The sequence below is a fragment of the Ammodytes marinus genome (assembly GCF_949987685.1).
Source record: "Ammodytes marinus genome assembly, chromosome: 14".
NCBI classification, from domain to species: domain Eukaryota; kingdom Metazoa; phylum Chordata; class Actinopteri; order Uranoscopiformes; family Ammodytidae; genus Ammodytes; species Ammodytes marinus.
The window spans coordinates 13,097,761-13,110,402 of record NC_137218.1 but is presented as its reverse complement, the minus strand read 5'-3'; the positions used below and the strand labels follow the sequence as shown (position 1 = coordinate 13,110,402).

Below are 12,642 nucleotides of genomic sequence, written 5' to 3'. Positions count from 1 at the left end.
TAAGACACACATAGTGTGTCATCATAAGCTACGATTATGTTGAACACTACAGCAGTGCTTAATAGAAAAAAAGCTCAATTCAAATATCCATGCCAACTCAAGATAAGTAAATTGAGTAATTGAAAGCTTAATCTTAAAATACATAAACATTCAATATGTTCCATAAATAAAGTTTTTCCGCTCTGAATAAACCAGATATGACTAAATAAATGAATAAATGTCTTGAATCTATTTTCACATTTTGTTCACCTGCATTTATTCATTTCATTATTTATGTGTCTATATTTAAATATTTATTTATTAATATACTTTTAAATCACCAAATTTTAAATATTTATTAATGTATTTTTTCCAGCTTTTTTTCTTGTTTGTTTATTTTGGTAGGTCAATATCTACATATATCTGTATTTATTTCTGCACTAATTTATTTATTCTTTTTTGTAGGCCTATGTATTTAAAGCATTTACTTATTTCTGTATTTATTTCCTACAACATTCATTATTTATTTGTTCTTTTTGTGTTGTTGTTTATTTTATGTCCGTATTGATGTATTTATTATTGTGTTTATTTACAAAAAAATACATGTATTAATTTATTTACTAATAATTATAAAGTGTTTGCCCTATATACCTATTTAGCACTATCTGGATATTTACTCTCTTTTTTACGGAGCCTGGGAGCCTGACAGATCAAACGCAGGGAAGGAAAACCCCAACACGTATGTGCGTCCTACGCCATTACGTAGAATCAGCTGCGAATCAGACGACTGAAGCTCCCTTCAATCTCGACCTCCGGGACGCTGTGCATGCACACTCACCGGCTCTCTGCTGTCATTGTTTCCATTTTTATTTTTTAACGCACATGCTGTTTGTCGACTGCCCGGTTACGGAGCATATGCTGCCATGAGTGCTTTGTGTCGCCTGATTCAGAGGGGTATGTGTCGTTCATTACCCGGACAGCAGGATGCGTGCGGGATGGCTTCCATGGTGCGGACAGCCAGCTCATCCAGGTATAGCTAGCTCCCCGGCTAACCGATGCCCTCTGCCTCTGCCTGAGCTGCAGATAGTGGCGGGGATGATGAGAGGACACGAGAGCTCAGTGTTTATATTTTTTCCAAGCAGTCAGTAATTATTCGCCCAATTCGTACCTTTGCATCCTTATTAAACCGTTTTACTTCACACTGTTTTTCATAAATGACATTCAGCCGTTTGGTTAGCACGAGGGTGAACCTGCTGCTCAGCTATTACCCTTTACTAAACTCATCGAAGATGTGCTTTATCATTTGCTGCATATTTTGTTGATCAAATCTAAATAAAACGATCATTACCGATCGTGTCCATTTGGTGTATGGAATGCTATGATACATGTCCGCTAAATTACCAGTTTATTTCTAGCCGAAATTCGGTCTTAACACAGCTCCGTTGTAATAAATCCTACCTTCGTGAATGTAACATTGTTCAGCTGTGTTTAACCCGGTTTACAGAGGATTTGTTTCATCATAATAGCTGTACAAATGCCTTTTAGCCAGGGTAAACAAAATATCAGAGACACCTCTCAGTATGAAGATGTATTGCTGGGCTATGAAACTATAGCCTGCGTTAGTTTGAGCTAGGTTTACCCAATAAACAGGGCAACGAGTTTACATTATAAGATAAGGACCATATAGGGCCCATGGGAATTACTATATAATTCAGTTCTGAAACAATAAGTCCATTAATCAATTAGTTGATTGGCAGAAAAATACATCATGACAGAATATTAATAATTTCTGTGCCAAATATTTGCTGGTTCCTGCTTTTGCAAATGAAGTTTTTGTTCAGTCGACAACTTCTGACATCGCCTCAACAAAAGTTGAATATAAAAGCCTCACCAAGGCAGCATTATGTTTTTGTACTGGTGTAAATGTGATTGTGTCTCTACCTTTTGTACAGTTGCATCTGCTGCGGTACAAGCTCACATATTTAAAATAAAAATTAAAGATTTTTTTCTTCTTTGTTTATCGATTCATGGCAAGTAAAATGTTGCAGTTTTTTAAAATAAAAAGTAGCTTCACGTTTTAATTTTGTAAGTGTACCTTATGTTACCTCATTTGTTAACAGTAGGTGGAAGCAAAACGCTTACAAAATATTCAGCCACTGTTGTCCTTGAATAATATCCCCTGATATCCTGTTTGAATGGGACATGGTTCAAATAGATCATGCATTGCAAATAGTTTTTGCTTGGACTTATCTTTGGTCACGTCTAAATTGTGATTGGCCTTACCACAGACTTCTTTTTCTATCCCTGCAGCCCAGTCAACTTGACCTATGATGTCTTCGATGGGAAGGGAGAGAGCACTCCCCTCGTCTTTCTCCATGGCCTCTTTGGCAGTAAATCAAACTTCCACTCAATCGCCAAGTCCTTGGTGCAGCGCACAGGCCGGAAGGTAATGCAGTGATGAAGACATCACACCCGTCTGTTCTTACATGAAAAACAATTCATCTTTATGTGTCAGAGTTTGTTCTCAGCGGTATATACAATAAACCAGTGTGCTGCCAGTCATTTGATACAACTAATCACTTAGTGTACAATACAGCCTTTGTTTGTGCTGTCATTGAACTAGGGCCAAAAAAACAAACCGCTGAAGTGAAATGTTTTTCTTTACACTTTCCACTCTGTTGCCTCTTTCCCCCCATTCCAAGTGTCCTAACTGTCCTTTGTCTAGTTAGGTGCTGACAGTAGATGCCCGTAACCATGGCACCAGCCCTCACAGCCCAGAGCTGAGCTACGAAGCGATGGCAGAAGATTTGAAACACCTCCTGGCCCAGCTGCACATCGAGAAGTGTGTCCTCATCGGCCACAGCATGGGAGGGAAAACGGCCATGACGACCGCCCTGACGCAGGTTAGAGGTCCAGAAATGTCCAAATGAGGTTATAGTGACGCTACAGTCCCCCCTCACCTTAGCTTTCTCACTGTACATCCTGTCCTTCATAAAACTTAATGGTCCAGTTTTCATTCGTCAGTGGTTTTTCTTCCAATTATATCTTTTTTCCTACCCATTTACCCCGACCCATCTGTCTCTGTTTGCAGTCTGGTTTAGTGGAGAAGCTGGTAGTGGTTGACATCAGTCCAGCCCAGACCACCACACGCACAAACTTCCGCTCGTACATCAAGGCCATGCAGGAGGTGAAGATCTCCAGTGACATCCCACGCTCCACCGCCAGGCGGATGGCTGAGGATCAGCTGCGCAGTTTGGTCAAGGTCAGCACTCCTTTTTTGATTCTATTCACTGGATGTTAGTTTCTTTTTAGGAGTGCACTTTTTCTTTCTTGCCAAGTAGTTCCTCTCATCTGATATTTAAACCTGCCATAAAATATTTCTGTGGGGCAACAGAAACACTGACACATTTACCCTACACTTAATAAGGTTGATATGGCAAACTTGTGGGCAAACAGTTGCCTATCTTGCAGATACGGACCGACAATAAGTTTTATGTGGAGTCGTGTTTCTGTCCTTCTGATGAATGTAGGACCAATTCTCAGCTGACTCCTGGGGGAATTGTCTGTCTCTTCAGCTGCCAAATACTCAATTGTGTTGACCAGGTAGTCGCTCACTGTGTCGGTCTGCTGTTTGGGACTGAGCCGGTAGTGTACAGTGGGATTTTGAAGCTTTTTTTCTTAAAACGTACACCTGCTGTGGTCAAAACAGACACTGTGAGAGTGAAGCAACACCAGACAGCTAAACGAGGAGCTGAACTATTATTTGTGGGTTTATCACTTCAAGCAACTCCTTTAAATAATACGTAGTCACGTGGTTCATTGCTATTACAAAAAAATATTGATCATAGCTTTTTGAAAGAATCTTAATCCTCGGAACCTAAAAATTTTGTTTGTTTTTTAAACGGTCCTTCCCTCCCTCAGGAGCGCTCGGTGCGTCAGTTCCTGCTGACTAACCTGGTGGAGCAAAACGGCCACTACGCCTGGAGGGTCAACTTGGAGGCTATTGCAGCGCACCTTGATAACATCATGAGCTTCCCCGCCGTTGAAACCGTCTATGAGGGACCTACACTGTTTTTGGGTGGAGCCAGTTCTGCATATATAAGGTATAAAACATCAAAGACACAGGCAGGTCATTATTATAGGGACAGATGCATGAGCTGGACATACTTACGGGAAATGCTTTGTATTTTAGCATTAATAGCCTAAGCTTATTCGCAATGATTAAAGGGGCCTTTGCATGTAAAAAATCAAATAAAAATAAATAAATGGTTAGGCCTTACATGTTCCTGTATTGCACAGTTACTTCTCGAGGAGATGTGTGAACGTACTTGCATATGTAAGAAATAAAATAAACTATAACAATCTTTAAAGTAGTTATTATAAACAAACTTTGCAAGATTGGCCAACTCCTAGTCTCTTACCCTGTGTTCCGAATCGCATATATTTTCATTTTACTATACTACATACAGCTGAAAAAGTATGCAGTTTGCATGCAGTATGCAAACAATTGGGACATACTATTTCATCATAACATTGCACCTCTTGCTTATAAATCCATTACAGTCCATGCCGCTGGTTGTTCTCTTTCAGTAGCTCTGTAGATTAGTTGTAACTTCCACTACACAGAGGATTGTGGGTCAGAACAGCGGAAAAAAAGCATGCTGCTTTACATATTGCAAAATCAAATCTAGACGTTTGGCATGTATTGGATATCCAAAATATTTTTTAGGCATCCTAAATGGCATGGAAGTATGGGAATGGGAATATGCCCCTAGTTTTAGTATTCCAATTAGAACATTTTAGTTATCCGTTTTGACTGACATTTAGTATAATAGGGGAGACCGGGGTAAGTAGGCACACTTTTTACTCTAGTGAGAATTGCTCATCACCTAAACATCTTTCAATAGTCATTCCTACATTAAATTGAAGCTTAAGGTGTTGGCTTGAAATGTGAACCCCTCACTTTTTTTTAACTTATTGTAATAAAGAAGAAATTTATCATCAAAGACACTCTAACACATTGTGACAACCAACCCCATCAAGGGGTCGGTTATCACACACTATGGGGTTGTTTGTCACAATGCTATCTTAATGGGAAAAATCTTTAAAAAAGGCAAGAAAGCAGAACTAAATTTGAAAGTTTAATTTCATTGTCAAGTTGAAAAATAGGCCTACATAACTGTATGCATCTTAACACAAAATGAGCAAGGAATAAACAAAAAGGAAATCCATATTAAGAACATAAAGAACAAAACAAATAGGTCTAACAATAATAGCCTACTCAACTAGGATACACACATTCACTATCTGAGTTACAGTGATGGCAAATGTAGGGTCTGCTCACTAACTAAGAACATTTACATTTATACAGTAGCAACTCTATAAATGTGTGAACACACCAGCTGTGTTTCAAATGGAACTAACTTTTTTTCTGTTCATCCCCCTTCACCCCACCACCCCCTTCCTTGTTTTCACTCCTGATCCAGCTCGGATGATTACCCAGAAATCCAGAGGTTGTTCCCTTGTGCGGACATCCAGTATATCCCAGACGCGAGCCACTGGATCCACGCAGACAAACCATTAGATTTCATAAGCTCCATCATCCGCTTCCTCCAGTCTTAGCTGCCTCCCAGCCATACGCCTCAGAACTTTTTATATGCTCAGCACCTCTGGGCGTCCCCGCACTGAAATTGAAGGTTAAAATTCAGCAGCTTCAGCGAGAGCAAGTGGCAGTCATCAATTATGTGAATTGTTGCCGACACTGGACCAAACTCACCCTTTTACTGCAGGAAGTTCCCACCTTCACACAAACGTATAGTAATGTAGGTGAACTTTTCTTTTGTTTAGTCTTTTTGCCAGACAGGTAGTGTTATTAGATTGGCTGGTTTATAGGTGTGTTTTCATTGATTTTTGGTCATTAGGTAGAAAATAGAAATTAAAATATCTCCAGTTTAACGCAACAGGGCTGTTTTTGGAGGTGAAATACTAATCCAAAGAAACTCTCATTTGCACAGTGCTTTCTTCATGTTGAAACATTTATGCCAGTATATTAGAAAAGAGGCTTTAGGCCAAGTACAATCTGGAATGGCTGAAGCATACCAGCAGTGTGGTTAGATTTGAACGATTTGACAGCACTGGAATAAAGCAAATATTGTTTATCTGAGAAGCTCCTCTTGGAGAGAAGTTAAGAATGTGCTGAGCGAAAATAGTCTCTTTGCATAAGGGAGTTTGGTATCATGTGTCAGGAGGTCCAAGCTCTTCAAATAGGCTGTAATGCACACTTCATATGTACAGACGCTTTGATGTAGAAACTTACTTTGATGTTGATTAATAATAATGTATTCAGTATTTTATTTATTTATCACCTCCTCTCCTGTGTATCTGCTGTATGTCAAAGATGAGGATTTACAGGTCACAACTCGAGGTCATCGAGAGCGCTGGTTTTAATTTGTAATGCCGACATAAGCATCTACCAAGCATAATCACTCCGATGCAGTATTGTCCCAATCTGTTTCCTGAATATCTCAGGCTACAACTTGGAAACGCTAGTTATTATTCACTTAAACTACTCCCGTCTGTCTGGCGATATGCTGTGGTAATGTTGTTGTGTCTTTGTATTTCGTCAGTCCAATTAGTGTTTTGATGAAAAATGTTTACCGAGTTATTATCCGTATCTCACTTATCTTTACAACTAAGGCGCAAAGCTATATCTCAGAAATATATGCTGCAACAATGTACGTATCTTATCGTGATGGTATGAATATCATTTCCGTGATGGGTTTGAAAGGTGCAGTCCATTGGTGAAACTACGATCTGTAAGAATAAGCAGGGTGTTGTAAATTTGTATGTGCCTCTTTTTGTCGAGAGCTCCTTTTCCATTTCTGAAAACTTGATTATATATAATATACATATATATATAAATATATTAAAAAATACTTTTATTCTACAATAATAACTAGGAGACTTTAGATTGGCAGCTGGGTTGCCAGTTCTGTGTGAATTTTCTCACAAGGAGGCTTAACACATGAGGGTGTATCCCTTCATGGCGCTGGATGTTTACTACAGTCGTTGTTTTATGTTCATTTAATGTGAAGTCTGAAAGGCGTTGAATGACTAGGATTAATGGATACATTTGAATTACTTGTGTGAAATGCTCCTTGTTTATTTGTTTTTTTTAATCTCCAGTTTGTGAAGAATTACCCGCTCATCTGTCTTGTTGCACAATATGAATAGATTGTCGAGGGGGTTGGGTATTTGAGCACAGGCCCTGCTTCAGCTTATGTAGAATTGCAGTCGGACAAGAATATTACAACATTACAGAAAAGTGAATTTATTAAAGTTTGAAGACTGTAATCATCTGTTCAGGATTACTATGAGCATGCCTTTTCTCTTGTCATCAGGTGTAAATTTGCTGTGCTGTATACGTCTGTTTGTTAAACATTGCCACAATGGTGGCACCCAGTCTAGTTAATGCCATATGTAACATTTTAAATGTGTGAAAGATGCATATAGGAGTGGATTATATATTATTGAAAATGTACAACTAATATTATAAAAAATAAAATGGCAAATATTTGCAACAAAAGTTTTATTCTTTGTCCTTTAAATCTTACCTCTTAGTAAACATAAGTAAGAGAAATAATCTAGGGACGTATTGTCTCACAAAATAAACTGCAGTCACACTGCATCAGATTTGAAGGAGCTTTCAAATAAGAAATTGTATTTATTTACAACCAGACGACAAACAATATACATCCAAATTCTGTGTAAATTGTTTGTATTTAATTACATGGCTCATTCATAATCACATATAGTTTTCATATATAAGTTAAAACGTATCAAAGATACAAAGAATGTTTTCCCAAGAATACATTAAAGGTCCCCTCCATTCATATTTAAGACAATTGAGTTAACTCGTTTATAGATTGTATTTTTACATCTAGCTCCTCATTGACATATCCAGAGTATATAAATATGTAAATATTGATCCTCTCGGGGGTGCGCACTAAAGTTGTAACTCTGTCTCTCAAAATGATTGTTTTCCAAACTTGGAAGTAACAAAAACTCTTATGTACACCTGTTGAACAAGGAAACTTTTAGCAGGCAAATGTGGTAAAACAGCCGTCCAGTATCAAACTCTGCACATATATATATATAATTTGCGTGTGAAGCTCAAACGTCCAAGTGACAATAAGCAAATTATTTGATTTGATGGGGACGAGAGTACAACGTCATTACTGCTTTAATCCAATGAAATGACCTGGAAGTTGTCATCAGTCTTTTCTGACTCCGGATCCTGCTCTGGTTGACGGCTGGTCATGCGACTCCTCAGCTTGTCCCTCCAGTTGCGTTGGGGAGAAGGAGAGGTGCTGGGCGTCGGAGTGGCAGATACTGCTGATTTGGAGACAAAGATTTGGTTGGTGTTGGTGGTGGGAGGGGCCGGTGTCTGCGAAGGGAGGTTTGGCAGCCTCTGGACGGTGGGTCTGTTTCTCTTCAGGATGCCCAGGCGCGAGGGCTTCTTCTGGGCCTGCTCTGCCTGCTGCTGCTGCTGCAGCTGGTGCTGGAGGATCAGCTGGACATCGTCCTGAGGTGAGGTGGAAAAACCAGGTCGGTGAGAGGAGAAGAAATAATGACTTTAAAAAGTGCAACTTCAAGATCTATAAACGGTGATCAGTGACAGACAATGTGGGAACAGAGACTAGATATAAATGTGGTGGTAATCCAGCTTTTGAACCTCTGCCAGCAGTCACCCTTTCTTCATTTTAGTCTTTATCATAATAAAAGTATTTTCAAAAGAAAGGCTATAACTTCTAAATTCAAAAGTAGCATTTATAATTTTTTCATCTTAAAATAGATATTGGCTAGAATATAACATCATTTGATGTTATATTTGGAAAAAAATTGCGTTTTGGTGAATATTATTATTCCAGTAATTATTAAAGTTTTGTACCAGATTACGTCACAAGTTCTTTATATTTTACTTCTAGAAAGTAAAGGTGAAACAAGTTGTAACTTTTTTTTTCTCGGAATGGTCCAAAGAAAATTATTTTACGAGATTCGAATCCTCTTCCCAGCCCAATAACTTCATCAAGGCTCCTAACTTATCCAATCAGATCATCTAAATTCCATAAAGCAATCAGTATTCATCTACAAAGAAATTGTGTAGCTGTATGACAAAAGAACACCCACTAAAAACAAAGAAAAAACGAGCAAATTAAGGTTTTCAGATGGTAAAAGACTTTCTGCAAATAATTTTTTTTTTAAGATACTGCACATCTTAAAATCTGCATTTCGAATAGACACTGCAATGTGTAAAGAAAATTATGCCTAATTACTTTTAACATAGCTAAGGAGAAATCCGTTTGGTCTTGGTGTGTATGACTGAAGCAGACGCTGCTGCTCTCACCAGTAAACAGTACAGTTTAACTCTGCCAGGCGTTCACCAGATAAATACTTGGGCCTGAGGCCAAAACACATTTTAGTTGTGGTTTGTTTTGGGTGTGCATTCTGACCGACAGAAATCTGAAAGCACATATGTGTTCATAACAATGATTACGTACATGTGGGTGTATATACTTTTTAGTCATACATAAATGGTCCCAATGTCTCTATTGTGCTCAATATGACTCCACATCTTCATTTATGGTTCAGTCATGAATTGTTCACCAATTACTCATCTCCCCTTTGACTTCATCGCCCTTTTTCCTCTGTTGAACATTAAGCTGTCCCCAGACGTTACCTTCCAGGCCTCCAGCTCCAGTGACAGCTCCAGACGTTTCTGCACGGCCTCCAGCAGCTGGTTGTTCAGATTCATCATCTCCATCTTGCTCCGCAGCAGCTCGGCCTCCATGGCCTTCTTCCTACACAAAGAATGACACATTCCTCAGAACAGATGCAGTCCTTCAGCTTCCCTTTCTTTCCCCTTAAATCTGGATGGACTGTGACAGTGTACATCCTGTGTGAGTACTCACTTCTCCACTGCGTCGTCCCTGTCGTGCAGCGCCTGCTGCAGAATAGCACTGTCATCTGCATTTGCTCCAGATTTGCCCTTCTGAATGAACAAGCCGGAGGAGAGAGAAATTAGGTCAGATAGTGCCATACCAGTGACACACCTTAGTGACTTTCTCTAGCATACGGTAAATACCAGGACTGCGAATCACTGATACCGTCACTTGTAAACATGTCAGGCCACATAGCTGAGCTTTAACAGTAGAGGATTTTTTTAGGGCGACAAAGAGGGAGTGGGGCCTCTCACGTCAGCATTAATATGTCTGTACAGGCCCCAGGGTTTATTTTAACGATTGTTGACAGTATACATTCCTTGCTGTATTGCTAAAAATAAATTAATGATTTCTGATGAGTAGTTGTGAAAGGTGAAAGCATCTTTAAATAAGCCGCAGTGTGCGGGAGTTTTTTTCCTATAGTTTTACTGCACCTTCCTCTGACACACCTGTCATCCACTCAGGTGTGCAGAGATATTTTTTTAACTATTTAAGAATAGTCAGATAGAAATAAAAAAATCCGAATACATGTAGAAATGTGTTCACCTCTATCCACCAAAGCAAAGTTGTTCTGTGCCCAGCCCACTAAGGTCAACTCAAACCAAGATGGCAGGGATGTGATGAAGGTAAGGAACTTAATTATTATTGTGCGAATGTTGCCTTTTACCTGTGTAGTATGGCTGATTGCCAGAGTGCGGGCCACGTTCTGCAGCTGGGCCAGGGCAGTGTCCAGGTTTCTATCCCCATGGGTGGACTCAGGTGGGCTGTAGGCTGTCAGCGGTTGCAGCAGCCCCAGAATGGACAGAACCTCCTCCGTGACCTGGGACAAAAAATGAACCCAGAGAAATGGTTATAATCCTGCAAAGCCCTGCACATAAACGCAACGCCCCAATGCTGTGTGAAAGCTTTACCTTCTCTCTGTGTTGACTCCATCCTGGTCCTTCTCTGGTCTCCTGTAGTTTGTCCACCTGGGCCTTGATCTTAATACTTCGCCTCCGAGACAGCTCCACTTCTCTGCGCACTTCTTTAAGCTGAAAACACAAGAACATTTCAAATCATTATTTACATGTCGCCACTTTTTTTTGCTGTGTAGATAATTCCCATTCCGCACCCAGAAACACCCTCAAGACATGTATACACCATGTAAATAGAAACTGCTAATCTAGATTCCTGGGTGAAACTATCGACAGGAAATCCAGTTGTACTGGCTGACTGGTGTTTTACAAACTCTGCAAATATGCACAAATGAATGAATTCATGGAAGCACACTCAATTCACAAAAGGTAACTGAGTGGTGAAAGCTATTAACAGAGAAAGTATGAGGCAAAAAACATTTCCCACCAACAGTTTCTTTTTTACACTCGTGACCACAAATCATGCTCTGTCATCATCAGGCAATAAAGTGTCCTTGTGTTAAAGTCAAGTTTTAATGTGCTCTGACGTCAAACATCGAGTTGTTAAGGGACACAATTTATTTATTTATTTTTGTGAATGTTTGGTGCACTCCTGAGCAGCAGCTGGGGCGATCTCCTCCCCGTGAAACAGGTTTTCTGGTTTGGCAGGCCTGTTTGTAGCAGTACACACTCAAATTCATGCCCTGTGAAAATGATTCTTCTGTCTCCTTAAAGATTTTCTTCACTACACCAACAATCTCTCATTCATTTCAAACACACATCTTGTAACCTAGATAGATTGTCCTCCTACCGTGGCTGAGACATGTCCCACTGTCCTGCGTCTGCCCAGGGGTCTGCCGCTCCTGATCAGGTCTGGTAAGGACCCATCGATGTAGTTCCCCTGGATGGAGCTCTCACCTTCACCCGTGGAGGCCAGCGTCTCAGCTGAGGTCAGCTCACCTGGAATGTCTTTCTCCTCGGACGGTGAGATGCAGCTGCTGTCATCGTCGACCGGCTCTTCCCCCATGTCCTTTAAATTCAATTCACTGAGCAGGCACATGTTGTTAAAGGGAAGCAGATCACAGATGTTCCCTTCGTCCTCCAGCTTCAAATCCTCTTCAGGTTTCTCTGAATCCTCTTCTGGTTCTGTCACGGTCACAGAGACCTTTGGTTGTGGTTGTGTGGGCAGAACCGTCGCCATCGGTCGCCAAGACGGAGGTTTGCTCCTGAGCGAGCCCAGCTGCTTGTCATCCAGTCGGTTCAGAGAGGAGTAGAGCTTCTCGGTGGTGTTGAATCTGGGTCTCAGCCTCTCGTTGAGGGCTGAGAAAGATTGAGAGCCGTTCATGATTGGCTTGGTAGTCCCAGGCAGATGTTGGATCGATCAGACCATCTGAAGCTACTGCGAGGCTTGGAATAAACAACATGAAGGGAGCAGGAGGAAAAGCAAGGAGGAGTAGGAGAAGGAGGGAGCGTGACAAACAGAATGCCTCCAAACTGGTTTTTCCTGAACTGTGCACTTCTTCACAGGCACACAACATGACATGATGTGATGTCATTGGAGGCTGTGGCTTCGCATGCTTCACACGGCCTGTCTGGGTTGTCTTCCTCCTTTCCAGTGGCTACACAAACATGTGACGTGCAAACATACCAGAGCCGCAGGGGGAGGAGGGCTTTTGATCCTTTGATAAGAGTCACATTGTTCAGGCTCGACTTGTGATACCTGATTTAAATTGCTCTATCAGCAGGCAACTGAAATATACAGGGCAGTA

General features: G+C 40.5%; 2 protein-coding genes across 3 annotated transcripts; one reads left to right on the top strand and one right to left on the bottom strand.

Annotated features, from left to right (window-relative positions):
• The first annotated feature begins 833 nt into the window (after nt 1-833).
• On the top strand, nt 834-7,186 carry abhd11 (abhydrolase domain containing 11). Of its 2 annotated transcripts, none has more exons than XM_080041040.1 (6): nt 834-986; nt 2,290-2,425; nt 2,709-2,882; nt 3,071-3,241; nt 3,901-4,082; nt 5,466-7,186. In XM_080041040.1, the coding sequence occupies exons 1-6, from the start codon at nt 964-966 to the stop codon at nt 5,599-5,601; spliced, it is 822 nt and encodes a 273-aa protein (XP_079897166.1). In that variant the 5' UTR covers nt 834-963; the 3' UTR covers nt 5,602-7,186. The 2 variants fall into 2 exon arrangements, with proteins under 2 accessions (XP_079897166.1, XP_079897165.1); XM_080041039.1 differs by having other exon boundaries at nt 834-1,009.
• Nucleotides 7,187-7,363: 177 nt separating this feature from the next.
• On the bottom strand, nt 7,364-12,322 carry bicdl2l (bicaudal-D-related protein 2-like). The gene is made up of 6 exons (XM_080041038.1): nt 11,685-12,322; nt 10,892-11,011; nt 10,648-10,800; nt 9,951-10,030; nt 9,719-9,839; nt 7,364-8,563 (listed from the first exon to the last, which is right to left on the bottom strand). Exons 1-6 carry the CDS (start codon nt 12,216-12,218, stop codon nt 8,222-8,224), a joined length of 1,350 nt encoding a protein of 449 aa, XP_079897164.1. The 5' UTR covers nt 12,219-12,322; the 3' UTR covers nt 7,364-8,221.
• Nucleotides 12,323-12,642: the final 320 nt, after the last annotated feature.